The sequence below is a fragment of the Bactrocera neohumeralis genome, unplaced genomic scaffold, assembly GCF_024586455.1.
Source record: "Bactrocera neohumeralis isolate Rockhampton unplaced genomic scaffold, APGP_CSIRO_Bneo_wtdbg2-racon-allhic-juicebox.fasta_v2 cluster09, whole genome shotgun sequence".
NCBI lineage: Eukaryota > Metazoa > Arthropoda > Insecta > Diptera > Tephritidae > Bactrocera > Bactrocera neohumeralis.
Window position 1 is genome coordinate 7,600,030 of NW_026089622.1, and position 24,451 is coordinate 7,624,480.

General features: G+C 36.7%; 1 protein-coding gene across 4 annotated transcripts in view; it reads right to left on the reverse strand.

The window, feature by feature from the left end:
* Nucleotides 1–5,340: 5,340 nt before the first annotated feature.
* The window catches only part of LOC126764475 (tyrosine kinase receptor Cad96Ca), a 244,431-nt gene continuing 225,320 nt past the window's right edge, over nt 5,341–24,451 (reverse strand). For all 4 annotated transcript variants that reach the window (XM_050482159.1, XM_050482158.1, XM_050482160.1 and 1 more), the window contains 2 exons: nt 9,803–9,944; nt 5,341–5,749 (listed from right to left, as the gene is read on the reverse strand). In XM_050482159.1, the coding sequence (XP_050338116.1) occupies nt 5,525–5,749; nt 9,803–9,944 (367 nt within the window). In that variant the 3' untranslated portion in view covers nt 5,341–5,524. The remainder of the gene's footprint in view (nt 5,750–9,802; nt 9,945–24,451) is intronic.

Sequence of the window (24,451 nt, forward strand, 5' to 3'; positions counted from 1 at the left end):
ACCGGGATTCACCGTACACATAAATCAGAGGAATATTGAATATTTTCTTTGGCACATTTCTTGACTTGAAAATCGATAAATAAACTATGTTGTCAATTTTATTCTATACTTATATTTGCGAGGTTGTCGCTTTTTCCTTCTCATACAAATATCAGAAATTGTTCAATTTATGATTTTTAGCTTCTCGTCGCGAAAAGACGCTTGTTGGCAAAGGCATGCTCGGGGAGATGTAATGGTATTTGTTTTTATGAATGAAGCAAGTTTGCCTGTTGAAAGTGTGCTTGCGTTCATGAATGAAAATATTGTTGTTGTGTGTTTTTCTACAAATTTGGGCATCGACTTGGCTGCCATATTGACTTGTGACGCTGCTGATGCTATTTGAAGCCATAGTTGTTTTTGTAGAAGAATATTCGTAGTTTTTGCGGCTGACATATCTACATGTGAACGTATGTATAAGTATGTATGTTGTGTGTGCATTATTTGTGTGGGAATGTCATGCGCACATATTTACATGTGTACTCATATTTGTATGTTGGTTGGTATACATTATTTGTTCGGCAATGTCGTATACATATGCTTGTACATACATACATATAGAGCAGTGCGCGCACCCTTTTTTACTGATAAATGATATTACGATTTGAATTTGAATTGTACTTACATACATACATATGTGCATATGTAATTATGCGCTGATATGTAGATGCGTATGAAAATTAAATGACATATTATTGTAATATGTATATTAAGTTTTTATAATATTATGATAGGAGGATGGAGTCATGTGTAGAAGTTCACGCAAGTGAGGAAAGTTCTCTGATCGCCATTCACTTGGGAGTGGCCAGAAACGATTCTTTTACACATGGCTCAAGCAGCTCACTACTTCCGGTCTTTGACCAAGTATCCTCTGGGCAGCCTAAGAACATCCGTTCGAAGGTGAGCTAATGTGAGAAGGCGAAACATTCCCTACATAGGGTTGTGCGCTGGGCTTGGGACCCGCCACGTAAAAACCAATACCAATGAAAAGGAAAACACGGCCTCGGATGAGAGACCCCCCTTTTGATGACGACCATGGCAAACGGAATAAGGACTACGATTTGAGGGCATGCACCTGAAATGTCCGGACCCTTAATTGGGAAGGTGCCGCTGCTCAGCTGGTTGATGTCCTCGCAAAAATAAAGGCTGACATCACCGCCGTCCAAGAAATGCGATGGACGGGACAAGGACAGAGGCGAGTAGGTCCTTGTGACATTTACTACAGTGGCCATATAAAGGAGCGCAAGTTTGGTGTTGGATTCGTGGTGGGAGAGAGACTCCGTCGCCGAGTACTATCATTCACTCCGGTGAATGAACGTCTAGCCACAATCCGCATCAAAGCGAGGTTCTTCAACATATCGCTGATCTGCGCCCACGCTCCGACGGATGAGAAGGACGATGTGACCAAAGATGCCTTTTATGAGTGCTTGGAACGCACTTATGAGAGATGCCCCCGCCACGATGTCAAAATCGTGCTTGGCGACTTTAACGCCAGGGTGGGCAAAGAAGGTATATTTGGCAGGGTCGGTAAATTCAGCCTCCACGACGAAACATCCCCAAATGGGTTGAGGCTGATTGACTTCGCCGGGGCCCGAAATATGGTTATCTGTAGTACTAGATTCCAGCATAAGAAGATTCATCAAGCTACCTGGCTGTCTCCGGATCGAAAAACTACCAACCAGATCGATCATGTTGTGATAGATGGAAGACACGTCTCCAGTGTTTTAGATGTGCGTGCGCTCCGAGGTCCTAACATCGACTCGGACCACTATCTTGTTGCAGCTAAGATTCGCACCCGCCTCTGTGCAGCAAAAAACGCACGCCAACAAACACAAGGAAGGTTCGACGTCGAGAAGCTGCAATCACAACAGACAGCCGAACGATTTTCTACTCGGCTTGCACTCCTGCTCTCTGAGAGCACTAGTCAACAATTCGGTATAAGGGAACTGTGGGACGGCATTTCAAATTCTTTACGTACAGCTGCAACCGAAACCATTGGTTTTCGGAAAGCGCAAAAGAACAGCTGGTACGACGAAGAGTGCCGTGTCGCAGCGGAGAGAAAACAGGCTGCCTACCTCGCAACGTTACGATCGACCACTACACGTGCGGGATGGGATAGATACCGAGAGTTGAAGAGGGATGCGAGACGCATTTGCAGACAGAAGAAGAAAGAGGCCGAAATGCGTGAGTACGAAGAGCTTGATAAGCTGGCCGACAGGGGTAATGCTCGAAAATTCTACGAAAAAATGCGGCGGCTTACAGAAGGTTTCAAGACCGAGCATACTCTTGTAGAACCCCCAAAGGTGATCTAGTCACTGATGCCCAGAGCATAGTTAAATTATGGAGGGAACACTTCTCCAGCCTGCTGAATGGCAGTGAACGCACAACACCAGGAGAAGGAGAACCCGATTCCCCAATCGATGACGATGGAGCAGACGTTCCATTACCCGACCATGAAGAAGTTCGAATAGCAATTGCCCGCCTCAAGAACAACAAAGCGGCAGGGGCCGACGGACTACCGGCCGAGCTATTCAAACACGGCGGCGAAGAACTAATAGGGAGCATGCATCAGCTTCTTTGTAAAATATGGTCGGACGAGAGCATGCCCAACGATTGGAATTTAAGTGTGCTATGCCCAATCCATAAAAAAGGAGACCCCACAATCTGCGCCAACTACCGTGGGATTAGCCTCCTCAACATCGCATATAAGGTTCTATCGAGCGTATTGTGTGAAAGATTAAAGCCCACCGTCAACAAACTGATTGGACCTTATCAGTGTGGCTTCAGACCTGGAAAATCAACAACCGACCAGATATTCACCATGCGCCAAATCTTCGAAAAGACCCGTGAAATTAGAATCGACACACACCACCTCTTCGTCGATTTCAAAGCTGCTTTCGACAGCACGAAAAGGAGCTGCCTTTATGCCGCGATGTCTGAATTTGGTATCCCCGCAAAACTAATACGGCTGTGTAAACTGACGTTGAACCACACGAAAAGCTCCGTCAGGATCGGGAAGGACCTCTCCGAGCCGTTCGATACCAAACGAGGTTTCAGACAAGGCGACTACCTATCGTGCGACTTCTTCAACCTGCTCCTGGAGAAAATATTTCGAGCTGCAGAACTAAACAGAGAAGGTACCATCTTCTATAAGAGTGTACAGCTGCTGGCGTATGCCGACGATATTGATATCATCGGCCTCAACATCCGCGCCGTTAGTTCTGCTTTCTCCAGGCTGGACAAGTAAGCACAGAAAATGGGTCTGGCAGTGAACGAGGGCAAAACGAAATATCTCCTGTCATCAAACAAACAGTCGTCGCACTCGCGACTTGGCTCTCACGTCACTGTTGACAGTCATAACTTTGAAGTCGTAGATAATTTCGTCTATGTAGGAACCAGCATTAACACCACCAACAATGTCAGCCTAGAAATCCAACGCAGAATTGCTCTTGCCAACAGGTGCTACTTCGGACTGAGTAGGCAATTGAAAAGTAAAGTCCTCTCTCGACGAACAAAAGCTAAACTCTATAAGTCGCTCATAATTCCCGTCCTGCTATATGGTGCAGAGGCTTGGGCGATGACAGCAACCGATGAGTCGACGTTACGAGTTTTCGAGAGAAAAATTCTGCGAAAGATTTATGGTGCTTTGCGCATTTGCCACGGCGAATATCTCATTCGATGGAACGATGAGCTGTACGAGATATACGACGACATTGACATAGCGAATTAAAAGGCAGCAGCTACGCTGGCTAGGTCATGTTGTCCGGGTGGATGAAAACACTCCAGCTCAGAAAGCATTCGACGCAGTACCCGCCGGGGGAGGCAGAGAAAGAGGAAGACCTCCACTCCGTTGGCAGGACAAAGTGGAAAAGGACCTGGCTTCGCTTGGAATATCCAACGGGCGCCACGTAGCGAAAAGAAGAAACGACTGGCGCGCTGTTGTTAACTCGGCTATAATCGCGTAAGCGGTGTCTACGCCAATTAAGAAGAAGAAGAAGAAGAATATTATGATAGTATCTCATATACATATACATACATACATATGTATATTATCTTTACAAACATATTCATATACATATGGAATTATAATATATTCTCAAACATACGAAATATTTTAATAAATAACTCTTAATTGCACATTAACTACAAATATTGTTTTGAAAATAGCATGATTTAATTAGAATGATATAAATTATGCATATATTCATAGAAATACGCAAAATGATAATCACATCAATTAACATGATGGCATATGAGCATATAAAAATATAAGCAAAAGGCCAACATACGTACGTCTGTAATAGCAATGTATATTTCTGAGCATAATTTTCATTAAATGCTCAGCTCTGTTCACGCGCCACTGTTAACATCTCTCCTTCTTAGCTAGCTGTGGTGAAACACGCTCATCGCATTTTGTTAGCCTTTGACAGTTCACACGCTTGTCCGTTATTGGACCTTCTCTATAAATATACACTCAGTCCTTTTTTTACGCGATTTTTGGTTCTGCCACTAATCGCGTAAAAAAAAAATCGCGTTAAAATGGTTAGTTTTCCAATATTAACTGACGAATTGGTTCCGAATATAAAAAATATCGCGTATAACAAAATATACGCGCAAAAAAATATTCAAAAACAATACAATAAGTTTCAAATTTCAGACTTATGACTTATTCATTCATATCAAAATAAAAAATACAAAAGAAAAACCATATATAAAAGAGAAGAAAATAGAAAATAGGTACATTTATTGAAAAACAAAAACCGTTGAATGCTGTTTAATCACTGTCATTATCCGTAGTGGAAATTATTCTTAGCCGCTTATTTTGATGGCCGGCACTGATATCACTAGAATTTGTATTGGAATCAATAGTAAGAACTATGGATTGATGTTCTGATTGACTTAGCATCTCCGATTGAGTTTGCACCATAAATTCAGTGAATTTTGTTTGAATGCTTCTTTTTGGACCCAATAAATTCCGATGTAGTACTTTATATCTTAACATGCAGAGACTCAATTCTTTTTGAAAAATTCGTTCACGTTAAAGTGAAATAGCGTAAAAAGAGATCGCGTAAAAAAAGGACTGAGTGTACGTTCTCTGCTTGTTGTAATAAAGTTTTGTAGATATACATATGTATATGTACATGTGAACTTTTATTTAATTTGCACACAATTAGCTGGATAGTAATTAACTCTAATAATCAGAAAAATGTTTGAATATCACAAATTAATATAAGTATTTTTATTTCACTTTTGATCCATAATAAGAAGCATACACTATTGATTATTCCCCTCATATATATAATATTATCTTCCTCTAAAAATTAGTTTATTCAATAAATACAGTAACTAGTAAAATTGTTATAAAATAACTTATACAAGTGTTCAACAAATTTTAAAAATTTTAGGAATGTTAGAAGTAATGACATTGTTTTCTATTGAAACAGTACATATTTCTTAAACTCTTACCTACAATAACTATAGTGTAGTATTACAGCTTTTCGCCACTCAGATTCAGAATATTATAGTAGTTGTGATCAGGAAAACGTTCCAGTTCGATATAATCCATCTCAGTATGTAGTAGTTTATCTAGCATTTGAACCAATTCTACAAACGTAGGGCGTTCATTAGGATCACCTGACCAGCAGTAATACATTATGTTATACAGTTCACGTCGGCAATGTTCAGGTTTATCAAGACGGTATCCATCGCGTACCTAAAAACACAGAAGTTAACTATATCTTAGCGTCATTATGTGAAGGAAACTGTTTGTATCTGTTGCAATGTCCTGGTTAGATTTGAGCATATGTTAAATATTTGTAAAAGGGTTTTTTTAATATTTACATAAATACAATCGAAATGCTTTGTCCTCAATTTCTACAGTCTACGCCTTTAGAATAACTTCTTTCACCTCTCAGAACTTAAAATTGCTAAAAGTGGTAAGTACAAGGTGTCAATTATTATAATTTTGAATTAAACCTTATTTTAATATAACTTTTTTGAAAGGCTTCTTTTAGATGCAATGGTTTTACGTTTTACTTATTGTATAATACAAAATATTTAATGATGCTCTGCGTATAAATTGCGGAGACTTTGCATATGTGTTGATTGATCTGAATATGATTCCTATGGTCGTTATATAAACTTTTCAGATAATAGCTGAGTGTTATATTTTTAAATGTTTTTATCTTATTGGCAAGTTTTTTATTTGTTAAGACAACTTTTGTCAGAGGGAGATCTTGTTTGTTGCCACTTTCGGCGTAATCGGCGTTCTTCTGCTGCCATTTCTTTAATTTCTTTGGTATACTTATACCTTTTGTAATTGGTGTACAACCCCAGGCTGCATGTTTTTTTTTGAAAGGCTTCTTTTAAATGCAATGGTTTTATGATTGACGTTTTTTTTTTAACTAATGAACAATATGTTTTACTTAATGTATAGTACAAAATAATTAATGATGCTCTGCGTATAAGTTGCGGAGAGTCTGGCTACTGTATAAGGTGATACGGTTTTTTGGGCTTAAGCATTTCTTTCCATTTACTTAGAGCGACAAGAGCCCTGGCTTTAGTGTTCACATGGTCAAAAAGTCTTTCCATATGACACTTTGCATATGTGTTGATTGATGCGGCAACTGATTAAATTCCGAGATCGCGACTGCGAACATACCAGGGCGCATTGAAGGCGTCTCTTAAAACTTTGTTTTGGAATCGCAGGGTTTGATTGGAACAGTGCTAGGACTTGAGCTGCCCCTAAGTTGTATATCATAAGTCCAAACTGGTCTGAACACATGTTTGTAGACAAAAATTTTGTTGTATGTGGATAGGGCAGAGTTTCAACCCAATAGGCAACACATATTTCTGAATTTTATTTTAAATTTTTTTTCTTTTTAACATGTGCACTCCATCTAAGTTTTGTGTCCATGATCATACGAGTACTTTGGTATTCGCAGTTTTGTGATATGGTAATTGCACACCGTTTAAGTAAAGAGGCATATATCTAGTATTGTTGTATGTGAAATCAATATGTACTGATTTAGTTTCGTTTAATATTATTCGCCATTTAGCTGTCCATTCAAATTTTTTTTTAAATGCTCTTGCAATCTTACAATTGATGCAGTTTGTGTTTTGTGTCCAGGCGAAAACCGCAGTCTCATTTGGAAACGTTGCTGTAATACAATAGTCAACGTGTGGTAGATCGCATGTAAAGAGTAGGTAAAGGTTGGGTCCTAACTTACTAACCTGAAAAACACCAGGTTTTATTTCCTTTAAATCAGAGTACATATCTACATGTTTAATTCAAAAAATACGGTCCGAAAGGTATGATTTTAGACTATTGTAATATTTTTTCGGTAAAAGCATCTAAATTTTGTTTAAGAGTACGCCCGGGTTTAAAAACGTCGAGGAAAATGGCTGAGCCAACATCTTTTTCTTCAAAGGCATTTTTAATGCCTCGAGTTATTCTATGTTCTTGTTCAATAGTGGAGTGATTTTTTCGAAAGCCAAACTGATGCTCCGAAATCAGCTTCCTCTCTTCAACTATGTTGCGCTGTGCAGTTTTTCCAAAAGTTTTAAAATTATTGGCGGGACAGATATGGTGCGGTACGAAGTAACGCCATTGGCTGGCTTGCCAGGTTTATTGAACATAATCACCTCAGGTTTTTAGGAAATAGATACGTATTGTAGATTAATAGTAACGTTAATAATAGCAGTAATTTTACTTATAACGTCTTAAGGAAGCAGTTTTAGTATTTCACTGGTAATAAGGTGAAACCCTGTTGATTTTTTAGGAATTTCAGTGTAATTCTCGTAAGTATGAGGTTCCATTTCTGCTATATTAAATGTGTCATATGGTTTGAAGACATCTTCAAGGTATTCCGGGAAACATTTGCTTTCTCTAAATAGCTCTTTCCCCATGGCTGGTCTGCTTTTCTAATTGGATGTTGCTGAGTAACGGGTCGAGAAAACATATTTGTACACTTCCGAAGTAAATAATCATTCGTATGGTCGTTAGATAAACTTTTCAGATAAAAGCTGATAGTTATATTTTTAAATGTCTTTATCTTATTGGTAAGTTTTTTACACAATTTGTTAAGACAACTTTTGTCAGAGGGAGATCTTGTTTGTTGCCACTTTCGGCGTAATCGGCGTTTTTCTGCTGCCATTTCTTTAATTTCTTTGGTATACTTATGACCTTTTGTAATTGACTACCGCAGGCTGCATATTTAATTGTATTTGTCAAAATCATGATTACGTTATCTTGCTCGGAATTACAACTTGTTTTTAATTTGAAGAGATATCAATAAGATTTTGTGTTTTAAGTGGATCTGTTGGCCAATAAGTTGGTGTTCCAGTAGACATGATACTGCACCCAGTCATTTGAAGGGCTTTCAATAACTCTCTGCTCTTTGTGGTTATAAGCCTCGAGCCCCAGTGGGTATGTTTCGCATTAAAATTGCCACCTATCATAAATCAGTTTTTATGGTTATTGATCAGTTCTATATAAATATCGTATTTTATTTGATGTCTTAGGGGACATTCTTCTGTAGATATGCGGTTTTCTCCGTGCACAATTATTCGGATGTATTGCATGATCCATTTTAAAGTTTCTGAATTTAATGTAAGTTTGTTTGCTAAAAATGGGTCACGGATATTAAGTATATGTAAAATTTTTCAGTAACAAGTATTGTTTTTAGCTCATTTTGGGACGTTTGCGTCCCATAGCATACTTTTTACGGATTTAGTCATACTTGTATATATTTATTTTTTTTGGACTGCTTTTTTGAGCTTATGAAGGATCTTTTCAAGTATAATGGTAAGCTCATTTTGTTTTGTAATCTTTTCCAAGATTTGTTAGAGTATGTTAGCATCATTTGAACAAGTATTCTCTTTTGAAACTTGCGAATATTTTCTGTAGAAATTCTTTCGCAACTACGCATTCTATGTAGTCAGCAGAGACATATCACGTAAGTAGCTTTGAATCCCTTTTTATGAAGGTCTGATAAAATTATTGAATTTATTTCTATCACTCTTTTATTCTCTCCACTTCGCTCCAAGGTTGCCAGAGATTAAATGAAATGAATGAAGTGAGAGTGAAAACAATTTTATATCAAAGTCGTAATGGATACTATAGTACATATTTTATAATGAAATCGACAAGCGATATTATGTAATTGTACACAATGTCAATAGCGATTTTGGAGCAAAAGTGGAGTTCAGTGAAAAAAACGAATATACCATGTCAAAAATCAGTTTTAAGGAGAAGAAAAACTTGTCGAGGGGCGTTAACTATTATGTAATTGTGTAATATATTTATTTCGGCTTAAAACTTGTTAGTTTAAGAATATATACGGACGTAATAACGTTAATGTACTTCTAATATTCATCAATATAAATCGTATTTTATGAACCTAGATTACGAATTTGGTTACATAAGCAATTCGGATTAATAAAAATTATCTATGTATCATATCAATGTATCAGTTTCATTGATTTTTAGTGAAACTAATATAGAGAGTATTGATTCAAATACTCGAATCAAAATAATATTATTATTAGTTTTAGAAGAAATATTTCTCTGGGTATCTTACTGCAAATAGACCAACAACGATGTTTAGTAATATGTCAAACTATTTTCAAAAATCCCTGTATATCCAGCATTTCGAGCTATTGTTAATAACCGAGTATATCCACATTGAAATAATTTATTTGGTATAATTTGTGTTTAGTATTTTGTAACGAGCGATTTTTGCATCCGCTTTTGTAAATATAGTACCTTACGCATGACATCTGCCGCAGAAATACCAGGATATGGTGTTGACCCCAACGTGACTATTTCCCACATCAAAATACCAAAGCTCCATACATCAGATTTTACGGAAAAAATGTTGTCAAAAAGGGATTCAATAGCCATCCATCTGCGAAATAATTTTGATAATTGTTGTTTTAATACGAATTTGGAATGTGTTTGCGCCATTTGTATAAAATAGTTCTTTATCTTTATATAAAAAAATCACGGGTCACGTTGTTTGTCCGCGATGGACACCTAAACTACTGAATCGATTTTAAATTTGAGACAGACCGTGTTCAATTTGATCCAACTTAAGAGACAGGATAGCTTAAATCTCAACTTATATTCGCAATATTATATTATTATATTATTTGTCTATTATTTGACAGTCAGAATTATTTCTTAGCTCCAAAAGATTCTAACCGATGGCGCTAATTATTGATTGGATTGAGTAAGTAATCAGCAGATGGCGCTATGTTAAAAATACAAACGTTTTATATAAGCTACAATTTAATAGAACAATCACTAATTATTTTAATATTCAAATACAAAATTAACTTACACCTCATTTTCAGCAATACGTAATTATTATGCTATTAAATTTGTGTTTTTAACATAGCGCCATCTATTGAATTCTCATTCAATCCAGCCAACAGTTATCGTCATCTGTTAGAATATTTTGGAGCTAACGGATAATTGTGACTGTCAAATAATATACAAAGACCTAACCAGAGAACGTATATTATAGAGAAGGTCCAACAACGGACAAGAGTGTGAACTGTCAAAAGCTAACAAAATGCGATGAGTGCATTTCACCACAGCTAGCTAAGAAGGAGAAATCTTAACAGTGGCGCGTGAACAGAGCTGAGCATTTAATGAAAATTATGCTTAGAAACATGCATTGCTATTACAGACGTATGCTGGCCTTTTGCTTATATTTTTATATGCTCATACGCCATCATGTTAATTGATGTGATTATCATTTTGCGTATTTCTATGAATATATGCATAATTTATATCATTCTAATTAAATCATGCTATTTTCAAAACAATATTTGTAGTTAATGTGCAATTAAGAGTTATTTATTAAAATATTTCGTATGTTTGAGAATATATTATAATTTCATATGTATATGAATATGTTTGTAAATATAATATACATATGTATGTATGTATATGTCTACATATCAGCGCATAATTACATATGCACATATGTATGTATGTAAGTACAATTCAAATTCAAATCGTAATATCATTTATCAGTAAAAAGTGTGCGAGTTACATTCCTATACTCTAAACACCTTGTAATAATATATACTTATGTATGTATATAGTAAATGCTTAATAGCTTACTAACATAAAATTAGGTTCCACATTAGGCTTAGTTGTGGAATAAGAGAGTGAGCGTATTTCGGGTCTGCTAACGCCAACTCAATTAAAAACATAAATATATACATACATATATATTTAAATAAGTATATATAAGTAAATAAGCTAATGTCGAACGATAATACAGTTAAGCCTAATATTAGAAGCGAACTAACTAAGAATGTCAGTACAGTTAGCATTAGAATAAGGAGTATGTAAACTAATAAGGAATGAAAAGTTAGTCAGTCTTAAGATTCACTTCAATAAATACGGTTGTCAAAAAAGGCCGAAGCTTTTTATTTTGTAAACCATAACTGGCGCAGTCGGGTTAACTTTGATCAAAAGATCAAAGAAATCGAACAAACGCATTGCCGAAAATAAGTAAACAGTTTAAAATGAAAAGAAAGTGCGAAAATAGTAAAAAAAATTCTATAAAAAACGAAACAAAAGTGCAAAAATTTTAAATTAAATACTTAAATATATATTTTACAAAAAAAAAGAAAGTGCGAAAATAGTAAAAAAATTCTATAAAAAACGAAACAAAAGTGAAAAAAAATTAAAATAAATAGGAAGTGCGAAGATTGTAAAAAATCCTATAAAAAACGAAACAAAAGTGCAAAAAAAAAAAAAAGTCCTGTTCTCTGAGAGCACTCGTCAACAACTCGGTATAAGGGAACTGTGGGACGGCATTTCAAATTCCTTACGTACAGCTGCAACCGAAACCATTGGTTTTCGGAAAGCGCAAAAGAACAGCTGGTACGACGAAGAGTGCCGTGTCGCAGCGGAGAGAAAACAGGCTGCCTACCTCGCAACGTTACGATCGACCACTACACGTGCGGGATGGGATAGATACCGAGAGTTGAAGAGGGATGCGAGACGCATTTGCAGACAGAAGAAGAAAGAGGCCGAAATGCGTGAGTACGAAGAGCTTGATAAGCTGGCCGACAGGGGTAATGCTCGAAAATTCTACGAAAAAATGCGGCGGCTTACAGAAGGTTTCAAGACCGGAGCATACTCTTGTAGAACCCCCAAAGGTGATCTAGTCACTGATGCCCAGAGCATAGTTAAATTATGGAGGGAACACTTCTCCAGCCTGCTGAATGGCAGTGAACGCACAACACCAGGAGAAGGAGAACCCGATTCCCCAATCGATGACGATGGAGCAGACGTTCCATTACCCGACCATGAAGAAGTTCGAATAGCAATTGCCCGCCTGAAGAACAACAAAGCGGCAGGCGCCGACGGACTACCGGCCGAGCTATTCAAACACGGCGGCGAAGAACTAATAGGGAGCATGCATCAGCTTCTTTGTAAAATATAGTCGGACGAGAGCATGCCCAACGATTGGAATTTAAGTGTGCTATGCCCAATCCATAAAAAAGGAGACCCCACAATCTGCGCCAACTACCGTGGGATTAGCCTCCTCAACATCGCATATAAGGTTCTATCGAGCGTATTGTGTGAAAGATTAAAGCCCACCGTCAACAAACTGATTGGACCTTATCAGTGTGGCTTCAGACCTGGAAAATCAACAACCGACCAGATATTCACCATGCGCCAAATCTTCGAAAAGACCCGTGAAATTAGAATCGACACACACCACCTCTTCGTCGATTTCAAAGCTGCTTTCGACAGCACGAAAAGGAGCTGCCTTTATGCCGCGATGTCTGAATTTGGTATCCCCGCAAAACTAATACGGCTGTGTAAACTGACGTTGAACAACACGAAAAGCTCCGTCAGGATCGGGAAGGACCTCTCCGAGCCGTTCGATACCAAACGAGGTTTCAGACAAGGCGACTACCTATCGTGCGACTTCTTCAACCTGCTCCTGGAGAAAATATTTCGAGCTGCAGAACTAAACAGAGAAGGTACCATCTTCTATAAGAGTGTACAGCTGCTGGCGTATGCCGACGATATTGATATCATCGGCCTCAACATCCGCGCCGTTAGTTCTGCTTTCTCCAGGCTGGACAAGTAAGCACAGAAAATGGGTCTGGCAGTGAACGAGGGCAAAACGAAATATCTCCTGTCATCAAACAAACAGTCGTCGCACTCGCGACTTGGCTCTCACGTCACTGTTGACAGTCATAACTTTGAAGTCGTAGATAATTTCGTCTATGTAGGAACCAGCATTAACACCACCAACAATGTCAGCCTAGAAATCCAACGCAGAATTGCTCTTGCCAACAGGTGCTACTTCGGACTGAGTAGGCAATTGAAAAGTAAAGTCCTCTCTCGACGAACAAAAGCTAAACTCTATAAGTCGCTCATAATTCCCGTCCTGCTATATGGTGCAGAGGCTTGGGCGATGACAGCAACCGATGAGTCGACGTTACGAGTTTTCGAGAGAAAAATTCTGCGAAAGATTTATGGTGCTTTGCGCATTTGCCACGGCGAATATCGCATTCGATGGAACGATGAGCTGTACGAGATATACGACGACATTGACATAGCGAATTAAAAGGCAGCAGCTACGCTGGCTAGGTCATGTTGTCCGGGTGGATGAAAACACTCCAGCTCAGAAAGCATTCGACGCAGTACCCGCCGGGGGAGGCAGAGAAAGAGGAAGACCTCCACTCCGTTGGCAGGACAAAGTGGAAAAGGACCTGGCTTCGCTTGGAATATCCAACGGGCGCCACGTAGCGAAAAGAAGAAACGACTGGCGCGCTGTTGTTAACTCGGCTATAATCGCGTAAGCGGTGTCTACGCCAATTAAGAAGAAGATGTATATAGTAAATGCTTAATAGCTTACTAACATAAAATTAGGTTCCACATTAGGCTTAGTTGTGGAATAAGAGAGTTAGCGTATTTCGGGTATGCTAACGCCAACTCAACTAAAAACATAAATATATACATACATATATATTTAAATAAGTATATATAAGTAAATAAGCTAATGTCGAACGATAATACAGTTAAGCCTAATATTAGAAGCTAACTAACTAAGAATGTCAGTACAGTTAGCATTAGAATAAGGAGTATGTAAACTAATAAGGAATATAAAGTTAGTCAGTGTTAAGATTCACTTCAATAAATACGGTTGTCAAAAAAAGGCCGAAGCTTTTTTTTATTTTGTAAACCATAACTGGCGCAGTCGGTAGGATTTTGATCAAAAGATCAATTGAATCGAATCGTACTGCCGAAAATATTTAAAAAGTTTATTTAAAAAAAATAAGCGAAAGTTTTATGCCGAAAAGAAAAAAAGAATCAAAATAATCATTAATAGTACAAAAAAGTAAACGATGCATAAATTAATGAAATTAGTGAGATATATAGAACAAACAAAAGTGCAAAAAGTTTAGAATAAATAGAAAGTGCGAAAATAGTAAAAAAAATCCTATAAAAAATGAAACAAAAGCGAAAAAGTTTAAAATAAATACTTAAATATACATTTTACAAAGAAAAGAAAGTGTGAAAGTAGTAAAAAAAAAATTCTATAAAAAAACGAAGCAAAAGTGCAAAAAGTTTAGAATATATACTTAAATATACATTTTCCAAAAAAAAAAGAAAGTGCGAAAATAGTAAAAAAAATTCTATAAAAAACGAAACAAAAGTGTAAAAAGTTTAAAATAAATAGGAAGTGCGAAGATAGTAAAAAATCCTATAAAAAACGAAGCAAAAGTGCAAAAATTTTAAAATAAATAGGAAGTGCGAGATAGTAAAAATCCTATAAAAAAACGAAACAAAAGTGCAATAATTTTAAAATAAATACTTAAATATACATTTTACAAAAAAAGGAAAGTGCGAAAATAGCAAAAAATCCTATAAAAAACGAAACAATAGTGCAAAAAGTTTAAAATAAATACTAAAGTATACATTTTACAAAAAAAAGTGAGCATGAAAATAGTACAAAAATCTATGGAAAACGAAAGCTCCAGTGAAAATAAAAAAAACAATAAAAACATTTTTTTTTGGTGAAAATCGAACTCAAATTTCCAAAAAAAAAAGAAAACGAAAGCTACAGTGAAAAAAAAAAATTAGAAAATTTTATGTTGAAAATAAGTGAAAATAAAGCATTAAAATCTTGAAGGAAAAGAGAAGCGAAATAAGTGCTAAAAAAGAAAAAAATTTACAGAAAGTTGCAAGTCGTCCAAAAAGTGCTAGTGTCACGTATCACAAAGAAAGAGTACAGTTTCGACAAAGATTTAAGAAATATACAGCTTGCAAAAATAACAACGGAAATTACGGTATATATATATATATATAAAGCACAGTTCCAAATCAAAAAACAGTAAAATAAAACTGTTTAATATAAAACAAAATAGTTTGCCGTAAAAAGTACAGTATTGACAAAGCAAAAATTTACAGCTTGCAACACGCGTTAAAACAGTAAGAACGGAACTTGAGGTATATACATACATATATTCATATATGTATATATAAAGCACAGTTTCGGAAAAAGCAACTACATTTTTTAAAACCGTTTTGTGAACCGCCACAAAAAAAAAGAGAAAAAAAAAACAGCAAGTTAAAAACAAATATTTTTGCGGAACCAACAAAACCAATTCACAGTTTTAACAAAAAATATTCACACGCGAAAAATATTAGAAAAAAAAGAATTGAAATATTATTAATGTGTCAAAAAACAAATATATTTTGAAAAAAATACAACGAAAAAAATATTAAGAAAAAGGAGTTTAAATATTTTTGTGAAAATTAAACAATTTAACAAGTATTTAAAAAAAAAAAACAAAAAAAAAATTTCTAAAACATAAAAGTGTATACAGTTACGGACAACCGAATTTAACCATCAAAATAAAACAAAACACGCCAAGTAATACTGGTTATAGTGAAAATATTGAAAACAGAAAAAAAATATAAAAATAAAAAGTTAATGAGAAATTTCTAAAAGCAAAGGCTATATACAGTTACCCGAAAAATAATAAGGACAGCGGCCTAGAAATAATTAAGCTCATGTGCATCCAGAAATAGAAACCAAATAAAAATAAAAAAGTTTCTACAACGTTTAAAAGACTTCTAAATAAAAGAATACATCTTTACTTTTCCACAACTGGTCCAAAAAGAAATACTCCGCCGACCACATCTTCAAACCACAATTAAAACGACCTGTTTACAACTACTACTACAATGGAGAATCTAAACCAAACCATCGCCGAGCTGGAAAGGGTTATCGCAAGGCAAGAAGAATTGCTACAAACCCAACAACAAGAAATGCAACAACAACATGCTCAACATCTAATACAACTACAAATAAACCAACAACCACAATTCTACAGATTTCACATGTCACCAAGGGACATCATGGACCAATTCTGGAGAATGAAGCCACTAGACGACCATCACAATCCAAAAGCATTTATTAAAACGGTCGAAACCAACATTTCTCTCTGCGGCACAGACCAGGAACTCGTCCAACATTGTATCAACATTATAGCAACCGAAAAAATACTGGGCACCGCTGGAAAAAGAACGAGAGAACTGGAGGACAACTCATCGTGGGAAGCGATTAATGCCAAAATTCTACAAGGATCTCGTCCGAGGAAGACATACGCAGAGGTATTCAATTTTTGTAGGACGGTTAAAGTAAGTAATCTTAATGAATTATTTATAATTTTTGAAAAATGTAAGGCAGAAATAAATGAAATTTACATATTTGACCCTTTAAAACCGGGCATTTACAAACCTGAAAATGTAGATAGGGACCTTGTTGATATACTGTTAGAGAAAATCGATGGGCCTATAAGAGCACATATAACCGAAACGGAAACATTAAATGATATAATAGTAAAATATTCAAAGTTAAAATTGCTGCAGGACAAAAGAGCGATAGATTATAGACATCGAAAGTATGTCGATAAAAATAAAGCAAATTATGAAGGTTTCAAGAAAAATTATAGATCTTACGAACATAATAAAATTTCAGACAATAGACAAACCAAACCAACGAACGACAATAGACAATAAAGCGGGAACAATAACAATTGCATATGTAATACAAATTTTAATCGTAATAATTACAACAATTGGAATAACTACGATTACGGGTACAACAATTCTACAAATAAAATACAACCAAATTTACTGAGAAAAACTAAAAGCTCTCATATGAGCGTCGATTACAATCCAAGTACAAGTCGTTTGTCCAATAATTCAAATTTGATGGAAATTGGCAATGGTGAAGAAAAAGAAGTAAATTTTTTAACACCGCCTCAAACCCTGAACTCCCCATAATAACAGTAACAATAGGAAATCACAGAATTAAATGCTTAATAGATATAGGTTCAACAACTAGCATCATAAAACCAATCGCCCTATTCGAAAATTTTCAAAAGGAAAAACTTTCCAAACCGTTATGCTATGGAACTATCAACGGAATTAATGAAATAAAATATAAAATTGTAACACCTTTTCCGAAAGAATTTAACGTCTTAGGTACTTTATCATGGAAAGTAATAGATTTTAACAGCAACAAATACGAAGCTATTATAGGACAAAATTTTCTTATTCCTTTTAAAGCTAAAATTGATGTAGAAAACACGTTTATTAATATATTAGGAAACATAATTTATTTTGATCAACGAATTCCTTATGGAAAAACGGAAATTTGCGCACTCGAATTCAGTGATATGAAAAACTTAAACTTGAATCATTTAAATATCGAAGAAAGCCAATCGATAAAAGATCTATTACAAGAATTTAACGAACTATTTTTCAAAGAAGGAGATAAACTTTCTTTTACGCATGAAATCAAACATCAAATTTTTACAACAAACGATAGACCCATTTATTCGAAAATTTATAGGTATCCACAAGTTCATAAATTAGAAATACAAAAACTAATAAAAGAAATGTTAGAACATAATATAATTAGAGAAAGCAACTCTGCTTACAACAGCCCTTTGTGGATAGTCCCCAAAAAAGCGGATGCAGACGGAAATAAAAAATGGCGTATCGTCGTCGATTACAGGAGATTAAATGAAATTACTATTAGCGATAAATTCCCGATACCTAATATCGATGGGATCATGGATAAACTAGGTAGAGCACAATATTTTTCCTCTATCGATCTCGCGAAAGGATTTCATCAAATACTGGTAGATGAAAAAGACAGGAAGAAAACAGCGTTTTCTACTCCGTTAGGACATTATGAATTCTTAAGAATGCCATTCGGTCTTAAAAATGCTCCATCGACATTCCAACGTCTTATGAACTCAGTACTTCGAGATTTCATAAACAAGATATGCGTTGTATACTTAGACGGCATTTTGATTTTTACTACTTCTTTGTCAGAACATATAAATAATATGCGGAAAATTTTTACAAAACTGAAACAAGCAAAATTGAAAATACGTTTAGAAAAATGCAGTTTTTTAAAGAAAGAAACAGACTTTCTAGGTCATATACTAACTCCTGAAGGAATAACACCAAATCCAAACAAAGTTGAAGTTATCCAAAAATTAAAGTTACCAATTTCTCAAAAGCAAATAAAATCTTTCTTAGGCATTACCGGCTTTTACAGGAAATTTATAAAAGATTATTCTAAAATAGCTTATCCTATGTTCGCATATCTGAAAAAAGATGCAAAGATTAACGTTAATAACCCAAGTTATATAACTGCTTTCGAAAATTTAAAAAATATTATTACAAATCCCCCCATTTTAAGGTATCCAATTTTTACAAAAAGATTTAAATTAACTACAGACGCTAGCAACTTTGCTATTGGCGCAGTTCTCACACAAGACGACCACCCAATTTCATATGCTTCACGCACATTAAATACTCACGAGAAAAACTACTCAACCATCGAAAAGGAACTATTAGCAATAGTGTTGTCAGTAAAATACTATAGACCCTACTTAAATGGAAGAGAATTCGATCTAAAAACAGATCACCAACCACTTAAATGGCTACAAAAGAAAAATTCTGGTAAGGATATAAATCCAAGACTTCAACGTTGGCTGGTACAATTAGGAGAGTACGATGCAAAAATCGATTATATAACCGGTAAAGAAAATAAAATAGCGGATTTTCTGAGCCGAATTAACAGTGATGAAATAAACATGGTGAATTCCGAAAATTTTAGAATGACCCTTAACAAAATGTTGCAAATAAAAGATTTAAACGCTGGTGAACAACAAGACCAAAGATGCTTTCAATAGAAGTCCAAACTAGCCATTCTCATGAAGAAAATCTTTATAATCACTTTAACATTCTCAATACAGTCGTAAATCGTTTCAAACAGCAATTAATTTTAGTCGAAGCATTTTCTTTTGAAAATATATTCAAAAACAAACGCATTTTTATCGATATAAGAGATATTAACTCTCACAACGTTATTAATATTGTAAATAAACATTTTGAAAAAGGTAAGATCGCTATATATTTTGAACTTAATGAAGAAAAACATAATGAAGTGGAACAAGTACTTTTAAATTCTTTCGCAAACAATCCAGAACTAAAAATTAATATCCTTGAAATAATAAATAATTGCGACATATGCAATGGTTGAAAATATGATAGAAACCCTATCAAAGCTAAATTTCAAATTACCGAAACACCAAATACAGTTAATGAAATTGTTCATATAGATACTTATGTTAACAGTAAACAGTCATTTATAATATTCATCGATAAATTTTCAAAACATGTAATTTCTTTCCATTTACCCGATAGAAAAAGTCAAACGATCATAGATAAAATTAGTGAATTTTTGTCAATTAAAGGCCACATAAAAAAATTTATTTTCGGTAATGAATTTAATTCAAAACCAATCCGGGAATTTTTAAATAGAGCAAATATAGAATTTCATGCCACTAAACCACATAGCCATACGGGAAATTCAGATGTAGAGAGAATAAATAATACTCTTACCGAACGTATATGAACCCTAAATTTAGAAGAAAAAGTTCCAATTACTATTCAAATGTGTAAAGCCGTAAAACTTTATAACAATTCATTTCATACCACAATAAAAGCTACTCCTTTAGATGTTCAAAGCAAAAAAGTTAATCATAGCATAATTAAAATCGGTTAGAAGAAGCAAAATTGAAGATCATTTCTAAACATAACACAAGAAAGGAAAATTACCTAGAAAAAAGGAGAGAAGGTTTCATTCGAAATTATAAAAGCGTTAGACACAAAGAAGAACCAAAATTTATTAAAAGAAATCTAGAAAACGTACATACCTCAAATATTAAACGCCCTTTTAAATTTGCAAATGACAACAATGACAATAGAAACTCTAACGACAATTAGCCCATTTTAAAACAAAAATCTATCCCCTTCAGTTTAATGCACAATATACATATATCTTTTAAAAGAAGATAAAAAAAAAAAAACAAAATATAAATTTTTTTAAATTCCGGTTATATGTATATAACCTATATTCCCATCGATCGTCTCAATTTTAATAAATATGTATATACTTACCATCGTTGAAAATAAAATTGTAAAAGTATAAAACAATAATTACCTATCATAATTTATATTAATATTAATATAAAACAACGTTTCTTTTGTTTAAGCACTATACATAGATACGCTAAGCTATTAAAATCATATTGAAAACAACTCCAAATTAAATGTTTACAGTTTACATATTTATAAAAAAAAACTTTTTTTTTATTGAATTAATTAAAATTTAATAAAATTATTATATATTTTTGTAATGAGATCCAGGAGAATCTCAAATCAAAGGGTGGAGGAGTTACATTCCAATACTCTAAACACCTTGTAATAATATATACTTATGTATGTATATAGCAATATAGCGGAGGATGGAGTCATGTGAAGAAGTTCACGCAAGTGAGGAAAGTTCTCTGATCGCCATTCACTTGGGAGTGGCCAGAAACGATTCTTTTACACATGGCTCAAGCAGCTCACTACTTCCGGTCTTTGACCAAGTATCCTCTGGGTAGCCTAAGAACATCCGTTCGAAGGCGAGCTAATGTGAGAAGGCGAAACATCCCCTGCATAGGGTTGTGCGCTGGGTTTGGGACCCGCCACGTAAAAAAACACCCCCACTGAAAAGGAAAACACAGCCTCGGATGAGAGACCCCCCTTTTGATGACGAACATGGCAAACGAAATAAGGACTACGATTTGAGGGCATGCACCTGGAATGTCCGGACCCTTAATTGGGAAGGTGCCGCTGCCCAGCTGGTTGATGTCCTCGCAAAAATAAAGGCTGACATCACCGCCATCCAAGAAGTGCGATGGACGGGACAAGGAACAGAGACGAGTAGGTCCTTGTGACATTTACTACAGTGGCAATATAAAGGAGCGCAAGTTTGGTGTTGGATTCGTGGTGTGAGAGAGACTCCGTCGCCGAGTACTATCATTCACTCCGGTGAATTAACGCCTAGCCACAATCCGCATCAAAGCGAGGTTCTTCAACATATCGCTGATTTGCGCCCACGCCCCGACAGAAGAGAAGGACGATGTGACCAAAGATGCCTTCTATGAGCGCTTGGAGCGCGCTTATGAGAGCTGCCCCGTCACGATGTCAAAATCGTGCTGGGCGACTTTAACGCCAGGGTGGGCAAAGAAGGTATATTTTGCACTACGGTCGGAAAATTCAGCCTCCACGACGAAACATCCCCAAATGGGTTGAGCCTGATTGACTTCGCCGGGGCCCGAAATATGGTTATCTGTAGTAATAGATTCCAGCATAAGAAGATTCATCAAGCTACCTGGCTGTCTCCGGATCGAAAAACTACCAACCAGATCGATCATGTTGTGATAGACGGAAGACACGTCTCCAGTGTTTTAGATGTGGTCCTACAATCGAATCTATCTTGTTGCAGCCAAGATTCGCACCCGCCTCTGTGCAGCAAAAAACACACGCCAACAAACACGAGGAAGGTTCGACGTCGAGAAGCTGCAATCGCAACAGACAGCCGAACGATTTTCTACTCGGCTTGCACTCCTGCTCTCTGAGAGCACTCGTCAACAACTCGGTATAAGGGAACTGTGGGACGGCATTTCAAATTCCTTAAGTAAAGCTGCAACCGAAACCATTGGTTTTCGGAAAGTGCAAAAGAACAGCTGGTACGACGAGGAGTGCCGTGTCGCAGCGGAGAGAAAACAGACTGCCTACCTCGCAACGTTACGATCGACCACTACACGTGCGGGATGGGATAGATACCGAGAGTTGAAGAGGGAAGCGAAACGCATTTGCGGACAGAAGAAGAAAGAGGCTGAAATGCGTGAGTACGAAGAGCTTGATAAGCTGGCCGACAGGGGTAATGCTCGAAAATTCTACGAAAAAATGCGGCAGCTTACAGAAGGAACCGGAGCATAATCTTGTAGAACCCCCAAAGGTGATCTAGTCACCGATGCCCAGAGCATACTTAAATTATGGAGGAAACACTTCTCCAGCCTGCTGAATGGCAGTGAACGTGCAACACCAGGAGAAGGAGAACCCGATTCCCCAATAGATGACGATGGAGAAGACGTTCCATTACCCGACCATGAAGAAGTTCGAATAGCAATTGCCCGCCTGAAGAACAACAAAGCGGAAGGGGCCGACGGACTGCCGGCCGAGCTATTCAAACACGGCGGCGAAGAACTAATAGGGAGCATGCATCAGCTTCTTTGTAAAATATGGTCGGACGAGAGCATGCCCAACGATTGGAATTTAAGTGTGCTATGCCCAATCCATAAAAAAGGAGACCCCATAATCTGCGCCAACTACCATGGGATTAGCCTCCTCAACATCGCATATAAGGTTCTATCGAGCGTATTGTGTGAAAGATTAAAGCCCACCGTCAACAAACTGATTGGACCTTATCAGTGTGGCTGGAAAATCAACAACCGACCAGATATTCACCATGCGCCAAATCTTGGAAAAGACCCGTGAAAGGAGAATCGACACACACCACCTCTTCGTCGATTTCAAAGCTGCTTTCGACAGCACGAAAAGGAGCTGCCTTTATGCCGCGATGTCTGGATTTGGTATCCCCGAAAAATTAATACGGCTGTGTAAACTGACGTTGAGCAACACGAAAAGCTCCGTCAGGATCGGGAAGGCCCTCTCCGAGCCGTTCGATACCAAACGAGGTTTCAGACAAGGCGACTCCCTATCGTGCGACTTCTTCAACCTGCTTCTGGAGAAAATAGATCGAGCTGCAGAACTAAACAGAGGAGGTACCATCTTCTATAAGAGTGTACAGCTGCTGGCGTATGCCGACGATATTGATATCATCGGCTTCAACACCCGCGCCGTTAGTTCTGCTTTCTCCAGGCTGGACAAGGAAGCACAGAAAATGGGTCTGGCAGTGAACGAGGGCAAAACGAAATATCTCCTGTCATCAAACAAACAGTCGTCGCACTCGCGACTTGGCACTCACGTCACTGTTGACAGTCATAACTTTGAAGTCGTAGATAATTTCGTCTATCTTGGAACCAGCGTAAACACCACCAACAATGTCAGCCTAGAAATCCAACGCAGAATAACTCTTGCCAACGGGTGCTACTTCGGACTGAGTAGGCAATTGAGAAGCAAAGTCCTCTCTCGACAAACAAAAACCAAACTTTATAAGTCATTCATAATTCCCGTCCTGCTGTATGGTGCAGAGTCTTGGACGATGTCAACAACGGATGAGTCGACGTTGCGAGTTTTCGAGAGAAAAGTTCTGCGAAAGATTTTTGGTCCTTTGCGCGTTAGCCACGGCGAATACCGCATTCGATGGAACGATGAGCTGTACGAGATATGTGACGACATCGACATAATTCAGCGAATTAAAAGACAGCGGCTACGCTGGCTAGGTCATGTTGTCCGGATGGACGAAAACACTCCAGCTCTGAAAGTATTCGACGCAGTACCCGCCGGGGGAAGCAGAGGAAGAGGAAGACCTCCACTCCGTTGGAAGGACCAAGTGGAGAAGGACCTGGCTTCGCTTGGAATATCCAATTGGCGCCACGTAGCGAAAAGAAGAAACGACTGGCGCGCTGTTGTTAACTCGGCTATAATCGCTTAAGCGGTTTCTACGCCAATTAAGAAGAAGAAGAAAAATGCATTAATACCTATCGTATATAAGTGGTGCTATTCTCGATAGAACCACATTATTCATCATCCGTAAGTAAAATGCATTAATAACAAACGTGTTGAAGTGGTGCTAAGACTAATTTTTACAAAATGAGACAAAGTGCCCCGATATCGCAATGCACCGTCGAAATTTTAAATATTAAGTGCGAATCAATTCCAATTTCTCCCAGTCAGTCAACAGAAATTTCCTTTCGTCAGTAAACAGCATTCATTCATTATGTTTATATTTTTTATACCATCAGATAAGAGATATCTCAA